The sequence below is a fragment of the Cherax quadricarinatus genome, chromosome 84 (genome assembly GCF_038502225.1).
Source record: "Cherax quadricarinatus isolate ZL_2023a chromosome 84, ASM3850222v1, whole genome shotgun sequence".
Lineage (NCBI taxonomy): Eukaryota > Metazoa > Arthropoda > Malacostraca > Decapoda > Parastacidae > Cherax > Cherax quadricarinatus.
In genome coordinates this window covers 9,506,788-9,525,222 of record NC_091375.1, presented here as the reverse complement: position 1 = coordinate 9,525,222, position 18,435 = coordinate 9,506,788, and the positions used below count along the sequence as shown (strand labels likewise).

The 18,435-nt window shown below is 36.2% G+C and overlaps 1 protein-coding gene across 1 annotated transcript in view; it reads left to right on the top strand.

The window, feature by feature from the left end:
• cac (calcium voltage-gated channel subunit cacophony) overlaps positions 1 to 18,012 on the top strand; it is a gene marked incomplete in the record, with an annotated part of 730,773 nt that extends 712,761 nt beyond the window's left edge. The window contains 3 exon segments of the mRNA XM_070103036.1: positions 3,772 to 3,938; positions 5,967 to 6,088; positions 14,129 to 18,012. Of these exon segments, the coding sequence (XP_069959137.1) occupies positions 3,772 to 3,938; positions 5,967 to 6,088; positions 14,129 to 15,012 (1,173 nt within the window).
• Between the last annotated feature and the right edge of the window lie 423 nt (positions 18,013 to 18,435).

Genomic DNA, 18,435 nt, shown 5'->3' with positions numbered 1-18,435 from the left:
ATCCTCCCCTTTTTCCTTTCCTCCTCCTCCTCCCCACCCCTCCCTTTTGCCCTTCCTCTTTTTGGCCTTTGGGATTTTTCCCACAGGCACACTAGTTCATAGGTAGGGGGAAGGGTACCGGAGTCTATCCCATTCCGTTGAGGTTCTTGGCAGTGGCGTAGTTTGCCGTGGGTTCTGGATCGCCTGGGGATGTCCCGATCCCTCTCCGGTATCCTGGAGGGTGGCTTTGGGTGTCTTTCAGGCGACGGGTGTATCTCTGGAAGCCACCTTTCGGATTCCGGGGGTGGTGGCTGAAGGAGGTATGCTTTGTGGCGGATATCCGGCTGCCCTCTCTTTTGTCCACCGAGGTAGCTTGGCAGATGTGAGGTTGCTATCCCGGATTGCTGGTTTCCTGGCATGAAGGGTTGGGTATGGCACGGGTTCCATGCTGCATCTGCGCTACTTGCGGTGCTGAGGTCCTCTTGGGCGCGGAGGGAGATTTCTGGCCCTTTCATTCCTCCTAGGAACTATCCCTCCCCGGTCCCCCCTTTTTTTATTCTTTTTTTTTATTTTTATTTTCTTTTCTTCTTTCTTTTTTTTCTTAAAAACAAAAAGAAAGAAGTAACCTAACCATGGAGAACCCAATCCATGAACCTGGTACCCCCGGGCCCCTTATTGTTACCGCATCCTGTTCTGACCTCGCCTCGTCTTTTGGCCACTCTTTGGACACTCCCAAGGTCCCTGTACCTCCTGCTGGTACTGTTTCCTCACCCGCTTCAGGTACCGGGGCTTCCACTGACTCCTTCAATTTGTCTGACCTCCGCTCTCCTTTGACTATGCTTCCGGCCTCTCCCTCTATGGTGCGATGATTTTCGAATCGCCAGCCCGTCTCACGCTTTTTTTTTATTATAATAATAATAATAATAATAATAATAATAATAATAATAATAATAATAATTTGAATCACAAATTCAACCAAATACAATACTGCTGGTAACAAATTGAATTAAAAAAATAAGCTTTGAAATGCCATCTTGCACCCCCTGGGATTGTGTGTGTACCCCAGGTTGTGAACCCCTGCTCTAATCTCTAATATTGACATTCTGAAGAATAACCAGAAAGAAAAAACTTGGGCACGGTAAATCCATCAAACCATTTTTGAATGAAATCCGGAAGTTAGTGTAGACTCTCACATTCTGTTATCACAAATTGCATTGTTAGTGAATCTTAATTGAAATTTTGTTCATAAGTTCACATTTTGTGGGAAAGCGACTGTGCAATTGCACCATAAAGTTTGGGGAAAATAAGCACACACTCTTTTGCACAAAATCTGGTTTAATCATGCAGTGGGGTATTCCTTTCCATGCCTTGAGTGCACCCATTATTTTAAAGAAAGGATTAACTTAACTCCTTGATGTAGACAACTAGCCATGATATCAGTTGCTTCTTGGATGTGTCCTATACCATACTCTTCATGTTTTTCACTTTATTTTTTGTTTTTAAGACCCCAACTTGTCTCTGGCTATTAACCATGGCACTGAAAATAATACTAGTGTTACTGCAGGTTCTAAGAAGTACTATAAAGCAATGAAACTATACACAAATAACCCACACATATCAGAATGAAACTTTGTGACTAGTTGATGATCCAAGTTGAACCAGGATGTCATCACAAGTTTCATTCTCCTATATGTGGGTTATTTGTGTGTTGTTCCAGTCATAGTAGCGTGCTTTTTTATTCTTCATGAAACTATGCCTGTTTTGAAAAGCCAGAGGTGATTAATGTTCTAACAGACAATACACAGTTCATGGAGACAGTGCATTTGTGTTAGAGAATGAACAGTTCATTCAATTTTAGAAAAGGATAATTACAAGAGCTTGTGATAAATAGTTTTGAAAACCCACAAGTTGAAGATTGAGACACTTGTGCAACATATTGGAAACTTTATTAAGGAAATGTTTTGCACACAGTGGCTTAATCAGTCCAATACCAAGCTGAATGGGGTAAGGAGAAGAGGAGTTTGAAGTGTAATCAGTCCCTCAGCCTGGAATCAATGTGTTCAGTCCATCACTCATAGAAAGTACAGCATATGGCCGGAGAAGTGGCTTATATACTGTAGTCAGGTGAATTGAAGCAGGAGGTGGGATCACAGTGGAACCATCAACTAGTGTAAGTAGGTCTTTGTCCAAAGGTTGGACAAGAGTGATGGACTGAACACATCGATTCCAGACTGAGGGACTGATTACCTCGAATTCCTCCTCTCTTTTCTCCTCTCTGATTTGTATTGGACTGATAAAGCCACTGTGTGGCAAAACATTTCCTTAATAAAGATTCTCATATGTTGCATAAGTGTCTCAATCTTCAACAAGAGCTTGCAATGTAACCTGCTGAAAAGAATATCAAAGGTCAGTACAACTACATAAGACAGAAAAATTGATGATATGTATATTGAGCAAAAAAGAAAGAAAGGTGCACTGCTTAGTAGACTGTTGATAAGGAAAAAGGTCTTACTAAAAAACATGTAAGCAGAATGAATAGCTTGCATTTGAGAGCTTTGATTCTGGATGGTTTAACCATTGTAGTGTATACAGTTAGCTGCTTCTGCTTGATAGTTTCATTATACAACTCATACCTGCTTTGTAGGTAACTGTCAAAAAAAAACAATTAAGACACACATAATGCTTCTAAAAATTGGACCTCAGTGAAGCACATGATTTAAGAAGCCTACATAGAGGAAAAAAAATTTTGTAAGAGATTATAAAAAAGAATTTGTGAATTTATGTCAGCCATCTTTGCTGAGAATAAACAGTTTTGGAGAGAGATAACTATGGTAGGAGAAGATAGGGAACAATAAGACTTGGCATTTATGAGTGAAGGATGTAAGATATTAGATATAAAGGTGGAGAAACTAAAGAGTAAATGTTTTGTTTTTAAATTTTGAGGATTAAAGGGATTTCATGTATGCAGCAGGAAGTAGTATCAACAGAAAAACTGTACTGTTTATTAATTTTGTGATGTTCAGGCTGATTTTTACTGAGTTACAGCAAAACAGTTCTTGCCAAATAAGCCAACTCATTAGGTTCAGCGTAACATGTAAAAAATTTGATATGGATAAATATGAATCTTTATCATAGTTTTTCAGATATAAAAGTTTATCTTCAGTGCCACTGGAAAGATAAAATAAGATATTAGAAGATACTTTGCCATAGGGTTTTCCTCACATGTTATTTTTCCATTTTTGTGGCATTAAAAATTAACATTTATGTTTGAAAGATGAGTTAGTGCCAAAGTTTTCTTTCGTAGAAGGAATTAAAAAACGTGTGTGTGCGTGTTTATATATTATATATATATATATATATATATATATATATATATATATATATATATATATATATATATATATATATATATATATATATATATATATATATATATATATATATCCCATTCTAACTGCCATATGTACTGCATTGCCTACTGAAGATCTTCACCTGGGGTCAGAGGGCAAATTATTAAATTCTGATTATGTACATATTTCTCTGATATAAATTTGTGCTGGAAAATATTGATGCAAACAAAAATTCAGGAGCACCAATAGATATTCACGTTTAATAAGTATGTACTGCATGAAATACAGTGTTCACAGTTATAGGTTCAAGACTTTATCATAATGTCTGTATTATAAGTTACCCAATATTTATCATGCTTCTCCCAGTGAAGAATCTGTGTTGGTGATACACAGTATGAAAGGTGCTTCTTTGATGTTATTATAACATGGAGTATTTTTGAAGGCGGGGCTGGAGCTGGCGGAGGTAGTACAACAGGCATCTAGAAGAGGGTCCTTAGCCTCTGATGATGGTGGTCGTCACTTGCGACCTGATGAATACCCAATTAATAGGTATAGATCACGGTCACCGTCACCCGCCAGAGGCTTCCAGTCACCTACACCTCCTCACAGGTACCTGCTGATTTTCATATACGTAATAAGAATTTTTAATTACTTGCTTTTTGTTCAAATCTGAGTAACCTTTCCTCAGGGTTAATGATGCAATTCTAATATTGTAGGTATCATGATTTAAGCCCCATGGAAATCTTCGTTTCTTCTATTATGATGCTCATAATATTTCTTATAGGTGTTCATATTGTCCCCTTTTTAAAACTTACCAAAGCATATCGCTTCTTGATGTTTCTTAATTTTCAAGTGTTTGAACCTAAAGCACTACTCACATCATTTTTGGAAAATTTAGTTATTTGACAGAAGAGGATTTGAAAAGTAAGGAATAAAGCAAGAAAAAGATAGAAGTTCTGAGTAAGGGATTTTCTGTATCACTAATATGCAGGAAAGTAGTAATATTTTATCAGTATTCTTTAAGTGAAGCTGACAACTCTGCTAACCTAGCTGTGCCTGTGGGTTTTGAAACTGGCTCATTTCCTGGGTCTTCATCACTAATGGTTCTACATTCTAGATCATATTGGTACAGTGTGATCTAGAATGTGATTGCATTTCAGTAATCATTAACTGAAGGCATAACATAATTTCAATTTTTTAATTAATATTTTCATGTATGACTAATACCATTTTTTCTACAGTATACAGTTATTACAGAGCTTTTGGCTGACAATTCATTTAGAAAATTAAGCTTTCTGTGAGTGATAAGGATGTCTTATTGACTTCAGAAACACTGCAGTATATTATAAAGGTTATAAAGGCAGAAGAATAGAGAATGAGTATGTAGAAAAGAGAAGTGTTACTATGGGTGAGTCTGATAAGTTGTGCATAGTCACACAAATCCAGAGAAAATGATTATAAATAATAAATTATTTTCCAGACAATATATTTAAGTTAGATTACAAAGGATTGGAGAAAATTACAATTTAATCAGTGTTCTTTATGAAAAATTCCTCTTATACACAGAAGGATAAACAGTAATAATAATGATAATAATTGTTGTCTGTCTGAGAGTGCATCTATTAAAGAAGCTTAAAACTTCACAGTTGTACTCTGCTCAGGCAATAGTTGGGATGGGAGTTTGTTTATACTTAATATAGGTAGGTACAGTACATTGTGCTATATACAATTCAAGTTAAGTACTATACAGGCACCATAGAGAAATACAGCCTCTCCTCACTTAGCGACGTACTCATTTACCGACACCTTGGAGTTATGACAGGCTCTCTGACCAGTATGCATGCCTAAATATTGTATATTAGAGCTGATTTCCTCTTTTCTGTTTATTACAGTATACAGTACATTACTGTATAAACATTTAAAAATATACCAGTAATGTTATAATTAGTGCAGAGATAACATTAAAATATCAAAGATGGTTGACACAAACCCACTACCATCATAGTATGCTCCTCACTTAGTGATGAATTCGTTTACCGACATGGTCTTAAGAACTGAACTCTGTTGTTAAGTGAGGAGAGGCTATATCAGTGCATACAGTAATTTTTATTTTGTTTTAGAAAATAACTTTTTATATAAATAAGTAATCTTAAAATATACTACTTAGCATTAAATTGTTCTAATATTGGAAGCTAAATAATATACAGTAGGACCACCATATCCACAGATTTAGTATGCATAGTTTCAGTTATCCACTGTTTGCTGTGGCAGAAAAATAACCCTTAATTTTGCTTAATGGCCTCAGAGCCTAAGAGAAGCCGTGAAATGCTTCCCATCGGTTAAAAAGTGCTAAGTCTTGACTTATTTTGCTTAATTTATCAATTAAACTTTATCATAGGTATGTATGTAAAGGAAAAATGACTTGTGTACATGTAGGGTTCACTACTATCCACGATTTCAGGTATCCACTGTAGGTCTTGGAGTGTATCCCCTGTACTTATGGGGGACTATTGTATACTTTTTTGTTTCTAAAGAACAGAGCAGTTACCTGAGAATGCCTCACTGATAAACCCTCTGATGATCTTTAGAAGTTGATTATATGTATGTGAGACTAATGCAGTCTTTAACACCTGTTAGGCGGAGTCCCTCACCGAGAAGACCTAGCCAGCAACCCCATGACATTGGCTTCAGTGATGCTGTCAGTGATGTGGTGGATCTCGTCAAGTATGATAACATCCACAAGAGAGGTAGGCTACGAGGTAGGTAATTGGGACAGCCAGGGCAAGGACACCATCAAAATTGTGAAGAGGTATGTAATCTGCAGGGTCATGTCCCTCAAGGTTCAGTTGCTGAAGATTTTTTTTTTCATTATTTTAGACAATGAATTTTTTATAAGTTTAGCAACTATCTATTGAAAGACATTATTAAAGTCTATTCAAAGACTACTTAATTATTGATATCCAGAAATGCTTCTGCATCAGATTTTGATTGCTATGAAAATGTGTTGCTATATAAAAAGTGCAATTGTGTTTCTTTAGAATAACTTCATCATAGAACACGTATCATGTTAACAGTACTATATCATTTTACCATTTGATTATTTACATTTTTTTATATTTTGAATTAAAAAAATTTATTTAAATTTTATTTATATATACCTGTACACAAAGTTTTTTATGTTGATTGCAAAGAAATTCTCTTTATATTCGCTACTGAACTAAGCTAGGGATAATCTCATTTGTCATTATAAGAATGTACAAATCATGCTTAATTTATATTTTTAACCCAGAAATGGAAATTTATAGAGTATACTGTACTCTTGCAATGCTGTGCTGCCCGGATTGTAAATTGCTTGCGTAGGAAAAATAATAACATAACAGCCTCAGTTATAGTATCTTTAGTATATTAATGATGAATAATGCATCTGATCTATGGTAACTTTATTAATAAAAATGTAATTCTTTTGGTCTATACATTTTTATTTTATTTATTTTATTAACACATCGGCCATTTCTCACCAATGTAGGGTGGCCCAAAAAAGAAAAACTTTAACCATCATTCACTCCATCATTGTCTTGCCAGAGGCACACTTACACTACAATTTTAAAACTGCAACATTAACGCCCTTCCTTCAGAGTGCAGGCATTGTACTTCCCATTTCCAGGACTCGAGTCCAGCCTGCCGGTTTCCCTGAATCCCTCCATAAACATTACCCTGCTCACAGTCCAACAGCGCGTTAAATCTTCATTTGGTTCTATCTAACATGCTCACGCATGCTTGCTGAAAGTCCAAGCCCCTCGCACACTAAACCTCCTTTATGCCCTCCCTCCAACCTTTCCTAGGCCGACCTCTACCCCGCCTTCCCTCCACTATAGATTTATACACTCTTGAAGTCATTCTATTTTGTTTCATCCTCTCTACATGTTTGAACCACCTCAACAACCCATCCTCAGCCCTCTGGATAATAGTTTTGGTAATCTCGCACCTCCTAATTTCCAAACTATGAATTCCCTGCATTATATTCACACCACACATTGCCCTCAGACATGACATCTCCACTACCTCCTGCCTTCTCCATGTTGCAACATTCACCACCCATGCTTCACACTCATATAAGAGCGTTGGTATAACTATACTCTCCAACATTCCCCTCATTGCTTCCATGGACAAAGTTCTTTGTCTCCACAGACTCCTCAGTGCACCACTCACCTTTTTCCCCTCGTCAGTTCTATAATTCACCTCATCTTTCATAGACCCATCTGCTGATAAATCTACTCCTAAATGTCTGAATACATTCACCTCCTCCATACTACCTCCCTCCAACCTGATATCCAATCTTTCGTTACCTAATTTTTTTGTCATCATCACCACCTTACTCTTTTCTATACAAACTCATCCAACCTCTGCAACTTCTCTTCAGAAGCTCCTGAAAGCACAGTGTCATCAGCAAAGAGCAACTGTGACAACTTCCACTTTGTGTTAGATTCTTTATCTTTTAACCCCAAACCTCTTGCCAACACTGGAGCATTCGCTTCTCTTACAACCCCATCTATAAATATACTGAATAACCATGGTGACATCACACATCCTTGTCTAAGGCCTACTTTTACCGGGAAATAATCTCCCTCTCTCCTACACACACTTTACCTGAAGCTCACTGTCCTTGTAAAAACTTTTCACTGCTTTCAATAACCTACCTCGAGTAAAAAGTTGTTACAAGGGTACAGAGGCTCAGATTAGAGTATGCAGGAGAGTGGGAGATTATTTCCCAGTAAAAGTAGTCTGTACATTTATCAAAATAAAATGTATCTAATAACAACATTATAAAATATGGGGAAAATTACATTTATAATTACTGTATTACTAGACATTGTTACATATAGATAAAAGATGCTTTATTTTAAAATCCTCCATAGTTATTTCAATGTTAGCTAGTGAATTGTTTGTTTTTTGTAATTAAATTAGTATAAAAATACAAATAATTGTCCCCAGAAAAAGAATTTGTTCTTGCTAGAATGACAAATGGCATTATTACACGACCCTGCAGTGTTAGGCATGTACCCAGTACCACAAAGCATTTTTGTTTGTTAAAGAGTTTAGAAAATGCTGAACAGTGTAACGTCTTTGTTAATGCATTTCATAATTTTAAAAGCTATTTTTTTTTAAACCATAAAAACTAAGTTCGTTACTCAAATGGCTCTGATTATTTATAAAAATAGATGCAAGTTTACCCAGTACATTGTGGCCTCTGTATCTGCATAGGATGAACTGTGTATCACTTCTACATAGTGAGTCCTTCCATGTATATAACCTTTTTTGTTTGCTGTGATTGTTATCTGAATGTCTGGCATATCATACCTCTAGAAATGTTAGGCTCTTTCAGCACACTATTTGTAGTTAGCTACTCTGTGAAATATAACTGTTGGTAGATGTCCCTCCTGAAAGGATGTGATTTTTCTTTTAACACACCAGCCTTCTTCCACTGAATCTCCCAAAAGACCCATGTCATTGGCAGAAATCAACTGTGACACCTTCCACTCCATACTAAATTTACTATCTTTCAGTCCCACACCTCTCTCTATCACCCTTGGATTCACTTCTTTTACAACCCTTTCTATAAATATGTTAAACAACCATGGTGACATCACACATCCCTGTCTAAGACCTACTTCAACTGGAAAATAATCTTCCTCTTGCCTACATACCTTAACCTTAACCTCACTATCCACTTAAAAGCTCTTTACTAACTATGCCTTTTCTAAATCCATAAATGCAATTAGAAGTTTCTTACCTTTATCTACGTATTGTTCATTAATGTGCTTCACTGTAAACACTTTGTCTACACATCCCCTACCCTTCATAAGACCTCCTTGTTCCTCTGCAGTCCTACTCTATCTTACCTATAATTCTTTCAGTAACAAGTCTACTATACACTTTACTCAATATACTCAACAGGCTTATTTTCCCTTATACATAGAAACTATGCATGCTCTCTGCTAATCTCTAGGTATCTTTACCCCTTTAATGCATATGTTGAACAAATACACCATCCATTCCAAAACTACCTCTCACCTACTTTTAACATTTGTCTTAATTCCGTCTACCCCAGCTGTTTAAGCCTATTTCATTCTGTCCACTGTCTAACACACCTTTCCCAGACTCACTCCTTATTCTTTCTCACTCCTAAAAGGTGTTATACTTTCCTTCCCAATACAAGAAATCACTGCCTTCCTCTCTTCATTAACATTATATTCATTATTTTCAGTATCATTAATTGTTAAAATTATTCAGCATTTTCTAAATTGCTAACAACTCTCAAGGGACAAAAGGGAGTCCATCTGTAAAACATTCAGTAGTGTATACAGTTATGGTATGTTAAATGTGTACCTCTAAGTACAGTTAATTTGTTTTTTCTTGTAGTAATTTCACTCCCTGTTTACCCTTGCAAATCCTACTGTCTCCATGCATTTGTGTCACCATTTGTCAGAGATAAAAGGTCAGTGTTTTGTACTTTTTATTTTTTCATGGATCTGTGATGATTTATATACAGTCTTTTCAAGTTAATTTTGGCATGATGTTCTATATTTTCCTTTATAAATTTAGAGCTGACATTAATGATGCTGTCCACAGATGTCCATGAAAATGCCTTGCTTTTTAAGATATGAAATGGCCTAAGTATGGGAACATCATATTGCATATGTCTTTTTACCTCGTCATCACCTTTCAGAGTGCATTTCTAGTTATATTCAAAGAAAAATTATAAGCCTATGTTAGAAGTACAATAGATGGCTTAAGTTAGAAATACAATAGATGGCTTAAGTTAGAAGTACAATAGATGGCTTGAGCAAGACAGCACATGGTTTGCTTATAGTTCTTTGACTCTTCCTCTGAATGCTGTTTGCTTGTGTATACAAATTTTATACCTTTAATATTAATGTCTTTAAAGCTGTGCCTGGAATGTATTCACGTGAAATTAAAAAAATATTGAGTAGCTTACATTTATTCGGGAAATCAAAGCTCTCAGAGTATAAGCAACAGCATCAAAGTATTTGTTCTTGGCTAATTATTACAAAACAAAAATTGTAAATATTTATCTAATAATTTTAAACAGTTTTTGAGATTCTTTAGATAAAAAATTATTTATTCAGTTCAAAAAGCATATTCATATGAAAAAAATGTTACCTGTGCTATCAGTGAAGTAACAGGACACCAGAATTCTTCTTGGAATGTGCAAAAAATCTAATTCCTTAAAACAGGAATCCTTGAGACCAAGTCGATATCACTTTCTTATATGTTACATAAATATGGCAGTTACTCAAAGAGTATTGACCTACTTTAGTTTATGATGCCATATTAATCCTTTAACAGTTTTCTTCTTTTTCTTTTTAGTAGGCTATATGGGAAAAGGGGTTACTAGCCCATTGCTCCTGGCATTTTAGTTGACTTTTACAACACACGCATGGCTCATGGAGAAAAGATTCTTATTCCACTTCCCCATGGATATGAAAGGAAAAGTAATAAGAACATGAACTATTAAGATAAAATCAAAGAAAACTCAGATGACTGTATATACAAAAACATGTACAGTACATGCATGTGTAGTGTGACATAAGTATAAGTAGAAGTAACAAGATGTATCTGAAATCTTACATGTTTATGAGACAGAAGAAGAACACCGACAATCGTACCATCATGTAAAACAAATACAGGCTTCTGTTTTACACTCACTTATCAGTATGGTAGTACCTCCCTGGGCAGTTGCTGTCTGCCAACCTGTCATATGTGAGCACCTCTTCAAAGACAGTGATTATGTATGAGTGATGGTGAAAGTATTGAATGATAATAAAAGTTTTTTCTTTCTTTTTTTTTTTCTTTCTTTTTGGGTCACCCTGCCTTGGTGGGAAACGGCCGACATGTTAAAAAAAATAATCCTTTGTAGTTGTTTTATATTAAACTATTATATTTTTATGTATACAAAAGTTCCTTAAAACCAAATTAAAAATATGTACAAAGTAAATATTATAAACTTTCTCATGTTTCTCCTCAGAGTTTCAAAGCCCTTTATTTTAAAAGTATACAAAGAATAAACTCTAAGTAAAGGTAGGCATTTTAAAACAAGCTTCTGAAAAGCCTTATATGAGTTTGGAGACAAGGAATATGGTTGGAGGAAAGAGGAAAAATTTGTTGGATGACAGTTACTGCCGTTACCACAGGGTGTATAAAATGTAACTAAATTATGCAAGAAATATTTGCATACTTCCTTAAATACTGTAATGTTCTTCTGGCATTGACTTATAATACTATAACATTTTTAACAAGGCTTAACTGAAGAAAATTCAAATGTGATCAAGTAAATCCATAGAAGAATACAGTAGACTGTCATTTAACATGGTAGTTACGTTCCTGAAAATATCGCTTTAGGTAAAAACCGTGTTAGATGAACTGAAGAACTCATGGGAAAAATAGGGTTACGTTTCTGGGTGCCCCAAAAAAGCCAAGCAACTTTTTTTTAACCCTTAAACGGTCCAGACAGATCGACGTTCAAATTCGTAGTGCTACAAAAGTAGATCTACTTTTTTTTACATATTTTCAAATATAAAAAAAAAATGTAGATTAAAGTTTTTTTACACATTTTCAAATGTAAAACAAAAAAGATCTACATTTTTTTACATACTTTCAAACGTATATATACGTTTGGACCGTTTAAGGGTTATGCCTTCACATCATACAAAAATAAAAGTGAATATGTAATTGTAGTTCATTGTTGTGATGTATTATGTTATTACTGCTTAAGATTACAAATGAAACAGAAATAATAGTATTTCTTACCATAAATTGTGGGTGCTGGTGTTTGTGGATGATTGTGGAGTTATGCTGTGGCCCTACTGGGCTGAGTTGGATGGTAGAGGTTCTGGTACTGAAGTCGATGGTTGTACTGGAGTATGCATAAATTCTATAATGGATTTCTGTTCTATTTTACCCAGCAATACATTATACAACTGACAGAAAGGCATCAGCTACTCTAAACACCGTTTCAGGGTCCTCTTCAGTGAAAAAGTCTAACTTTAAGTCAGTCAAGTCAGTAAGTCAGTCAGTCAGTCAGTAAATCAGTCAAGTCAGTAAGTCAGTCAGTAAATCAGTCAAGTCAGTAAGTAAATCAGTCAGTCAGTTAGTAAATCAGTCAAGTCAGTAAATCAGTCAAGTCAGTCAGTCAGGAGGGTGGTGGCAGTGGCAGGGGATGGCAGTAGGTCTCCCCCATTGACTCAGTGGTGCAACCCATACCCGATCCTGCGGGCAACCGCGCGCTCAAAATTTTTTCCCCTCCCAAGAGCTGAATCATTTTCAGTTACTTTTATGAAGTGTTGTATAAGATTGTGCCGCAATTCATCAATCGTGCTATAACCCAATTGTGCCAAATCGTATCTACTGTATATAGATTATGGCTGGTTTTGATTTTGAGTCACGAGAGCTCTAAAATATGTTCATATGGTTGTACGTATTTCCTTAATTAAATATGAAATGGCATTAACTTTGAAATTAGATGAAAGCATAACTAAGGAAAAATATTGAATCTACTTCACTTATTTTGTTTTGTTTTTTTTATTTTGAGATGCACATTCCACATGCATGGTGTCCACACCCTTGTATAACAATGTAGTTTAGAATATTTTGAAATAAAACATGCTGAAAAGAATTGGTTTAGGTGCCAGTTTCTATGAAAACTCCATTTCTTCACTTATCGTGTTTTTAAACTTTATTGTAAATGCAGGTATTGTTAATTAAATATAACTGAAGTAAATTCAGTTAGAGTTACTTGGCATTTGCTTCAAGCATCTCCACAGTGTTAATAATTTGTATGACACAAGGATACAAGCTACCAGACACATAGTATCACCATCAAAGTTTGCAGTTACTGTCTTTTGCTTCATCACTACTGTTTTTACTGATGCAGAATGTTTACTGAAATCACATAATGGGTAGAGCTTAAACCCATTGTAGGGGAGTCCTGCATCTCCCAAGCCTTTCATAAGCCAGTTTTTAAATTTTATAATACATATTCATCTAAGGATAGCTCTTGAGCCTCAGCTCTGGCCAGACATTTGTAACTTAATAAAACCTTTGCAAAATTTGAAATCCCAACATTTTCCAACTAGCAAGAACCTGTTGTGCTCAGTAGTTTTCTTGACATGTTTTAAAAAACTAAATACATAAAGGATTATGCTTTTAGAATGTGATTCTGAAATAATTTTGTAGTTGATACGTAAACAAAATAGGTATGATAAGCATTGTGCATCAGATGTTCAGAGTATGTACTGTACTTTATTTTTTCTCTTATTTTTTTTTTTTTGAACAGTTGTGCATTCCTGCCTGCTGTCTTCTAGATTTCCTTGGTAGTCTCATTCATCTGTATAAAATACTGTAGATTTCTGATTGTGTATGCCCTTACACTGAGCTAATTTCATGAGGAAATGCTTCAGCATACATACCAGATGATTGTTATTATATCAGTATTTCTGATTCCTTGTATTATAAGAACTATATATATATATTGAAAAGTTGAATGCGATGCATATATTAGTATTGTATTGCTTGTTACCATATACCATAGTAGTCTCATAAGAAATAAATTATTCGCTTTCTTTGCATTAATTGCTTTTAATATGAAAAGTCATCTCTATTTTGACTGTACGGTTCTTTAGCTATAAATATTGAAGCACTAAATGATATAAGCTCATGTGCTGTGGGAAACTTATCATATCAGTTTGTCAGTACGTATGTGACCAATTTTGATATTACAGGAAAGCTGCATGGCGATGATTACGGAATAATCTCTCCGTTACGAGGCCGCAGTCCTAGTCGGCACCACGAGGCCTTTCCTCCACGACCGTGGGGTATGCGGGATATTCGCTCTGCTTCGAACAGCCCAGACCGTCACTACATGACCACAAGACTGGATGCTCGCTCTCGTAGTCCCTCACCACATACTGGACTTTCAGGGGCAGCAAGACGCCGTGGTCGCACTTTAGAATATTGTGGCACATTGTCTTTAGATCGACGATCACGTAGTCCTTCCCCACACCGGCGTGCAGGCTCTAGCTATCCTACAATACCACAGAGGCGAGGTGGTGGCCGGCGACTACCCCCCACACCTAATAAACCATCAACACTCCACCTGGGTCCTCAGCCATCCCAACCTCTGCCAGGACATCAACCTGTAAGTCATCACACCCTTCCTGGGGGCAAGTCACCCACTAGATCACAACCTATCAACTTTCCCAAGCTGAATGCCTCGCCCACACATGTGCCCAAGTTAGAAATGCCACCAGTGTTCCGAGAGAGAAGGACTCCACCCATTACAGAAGGGAGCGCTCGACCCCGTGTGCCCCCCCCTGGAAAAATTTTACCACCAGGTGCACTTCGCCGCCCACCAATGGCGCCAATCAGAGACCAATATCCATACGAGCGGCGGCCAGAGGAGCCACTTAGTTTTGAACAGGCAGTAGCCATTGGGCGGGGTACTCGTCAGCTGCCCTCACCAGCAGTGCCTAATGGGTACAAACCAGGGCGGGACCGTGCAGTGCCACGACTACCTGCCCCAGTTGGTGCAGCAGGTGCTGGGGCACCTAGAAGGGCGGCCCCAGGGGTGCGCCACAGTGACAGTGATGAAGATGATTGGTGCTAGTGAATCCCACAGGGCGATGTGGGCCCCCATCCCCCTAAGGCGGTGATGAGGGCGACACCGCCCTGACTAGCAGTGCCTGAGAATAGAGTGGAGCACTGGACCTAGGCAGGGGAGTCAACAGTGGCCACAATTGTATTTGTGGCTTTTCTTCATGTTTGTTTTGTACCATATCCCCTACAAGTGCTTTATTTAAAACATACAACAAATGTTCTATCAAATCTGTGATATTTTAATGTCACCACTATTGTAGCTCTCCTGTATGAGAGTTCTATGAATATCAAAAAGGAGCAGAATGAGATATGTCATTCCCATTTATCTGTCAGTTTAGAATTGTATTCAGTCAATGCACTCAAATCAGTCAATACCCTCATGTTATACTGCCATCTGATGCACTCTTATGTCATCCTATCATTTCCACATTAAACTCATACTGTATTTGAATAATACATGCAGCTCTAATCATAAAATGGTATCCATTTATAAACTGGGAGTGCAGACATTGTGTGTGTGTGCGCATGTGTGTGAGTAATACTAGCTCATATATTAAGAGTGCAGCAGTTGTTAGTATTCCAGTGTTACTATATTATCTAAATTGAGTGTGTACCTTGAATACTCTTCTTGATCATTGTTGATTAGGTGTAGTCTGAGTACGACTTTGTTACCTTTTCTTCTGGTTTTTGATGACTAGTCTGTAGTATTTACAGTTCGCCATGGAGACTGAGGATCTTTGGGTCTTTTCTCTTGCGATAAGTAAAAACCATTTGCCTGCCAAAGTTGGAAATTTTTTGTGCTGGTGAGCAGCTTGTATGAGAGGATGGACTAGGCCTGTGTTGGCATCTCTTGCTTCTGTCCTTCCACATTTCATGTTCATATGGTCATATTCTGGTAATGAACTTGAATCAGTCATCATAGTCAGATTGTGCTTATAAATACTGACATTTACTTATGCTATAATTCACACCATCTTGTAATGTGGGTGTAAGATAACACCATCCTTAAGTTGATAATTGGTAGTAAGTACAGACTTAGATTGTTGATTGCTTCAAGCATGTTTCCTTAGTATGAATCTTATTTATACTCATTAGTTTTAAAGTGGACAGCAATTACCCTTTGTATCTCAAGTCCATGATAGAGGCATGTCCAAGAGTGTGGGGTGGGGGGTAGCATGGCCAAAGTGACCCCCTCTCCTAGCTATCCTGCCTCACCTTACACAAATCATCAAAAATGGTGTATCCAAATCATTAACATTATTCTCTAAATTTAATTAAATAAGACTTCCACTATAATCATAGGTGAAAATGGGGATTATTTTAAAGGGTCAATTTTGCACTAATACATAGAACCAATGTTTTAAGAAAAGAGTGAACAAACTTATATTGGCTCTTCAGAATATCAACAAGGCTTCAAGTGCAAACAGCACACTATAAAATATATTGTGTAAGAAATCATGACATACCTTTTTCATCATAATGGGATATCTGTTGCCCATGTATGCCTTCCTTTCATTTGATGAAATCCTGATGGACATAGAGGAATTACTACCATGAATTGCAGGACATTTATGTTTGATGGAAAGATGAGCTTGATTAGGGATTGTTATCATTTAGCATAGATCCTTACGATCTTACCATTTTGACCTTTTGTAAGAAAAAGTCCTGCCTTATGTGAATTGGCCCTCAGTGCAGGAGAGGGCCAATATAGCACCCTAGGAACAGTATTGAGGTATCTTGGGCACCCATGGAGGTTCAAACCCTTGAGGAGTAATATTGGGGGCTGCAATGTAATTTTGAGGTTACTATGTAACCTAAGATTACAAGGGTTATGGGGTATTTTGTACATACCGGTCTATGATCGGTTAGTTTACTTCGTAGATGTAGACTTAGCCTTCAAAATTTTTAGGTAAAATTATTAAAGCATTCTGTCAATGTGGTTTAGCAAAGACAAATACATCATTAGTAATTTAGATATGATGTTGATTAATTTTGATCAATTATATCTAACTCAAGAGATGTAAGATATGATTCTGCAGAAAACATAATAACATGGGAGCCAAAATGGTCTTCAAATTGAAGTTGAAAATGCCCATGTTGGTCCCAACTATCCTTGTGCTGAAAATCCATAAGTGCTTTTTTGTATAAACTAGTATTCCATCCTGCTACCAAGAGTTGAAATGTTTACTAATGAAAACAGTGCCAGTGTTTATATACCACTCACTCACAGTCTTGAAAATTTGAGGTACAGCATGTTAACATGTGGCACGTATCTACAAAATTGTGCTTCATTCTAAGTACGTGCCATTGTCAAATTACTTGGTTTATGTTCTTGTTGTGAATGTAGTATTCTTGCTTGAAATCTTGGTCCCACGGTTTACAATGTTAATTTGGCAGCCGAATGTCACATAAGGTAGAATGCCCAGTCTTTCAGTAGTCACTAATTTTTATATGGAATCAAGGGCATCATAATACTGTATGTACTGTATAATATGTATGTTTGAGGGTTTATGAAAGCATATTGGAGGCTAGAGACATAGATTCAGGCAATTCAAGTTAAGTTCAAGGGTTCATAATGTTAGTATATGTCAATCTGACAAAACAAATGCTAAAATTAAATTCATGTAATCGACTGTGAATTAATGCCAGAGACTTTGATATGCTACCATATGTGTTGCTAATTGTTAAAGATTCATATAAATAATACAAACTGTGTAATTCAATGACCCATTTGGCTGTCACATATGGAGTGTTGAATATCAAAGAAGTTTTGCCTTTATTCCATTTCATCATAAAATCTGATAATGCCCAAAATGCCAATATAAAGTGTTCCATATTATATATTATTCAGCTGAAATGCACAGACAACTATTATATATACTCCCCCTAAAATTCTACCTTTTTCATAAATACTTAATGTTTCATTACCTATTAATTGTATAGAAAATTGTTATTAAATTATTGAAGTCTGTTAAAAGAGAACTAAGTTTATATACAGTACTTATACATACATACATACATACATATATATATATATAGATATATATATATATATATATATATATATATATATATATATATATATATATATATATATATATATATATATATATATATATATATATATATATATATATATAAAATATATATTATTTACTTAGGCGAACTTGATTAGTCTCTGAGCTTTTTTATTTGCTTACAACAATGCAAAGCGATTCTTTTCTAGTAAACAAAAAGAAGTTTATCAGACAAGTTTGTCTCAGAGTGGAAGTGTTGGTTACAAGTAAATTGGAAGCTTGGGGACCAGTTGAGTTTACCTAACTGTAATGTACTCCCGTGTTGCCTTAAAACCTGGGATGCGATGATAAAATTGGGCTCAAATGCATTTGGTCATTGGTTTGAATCACTAGAAATATAGTGTCCATTGCTTTTG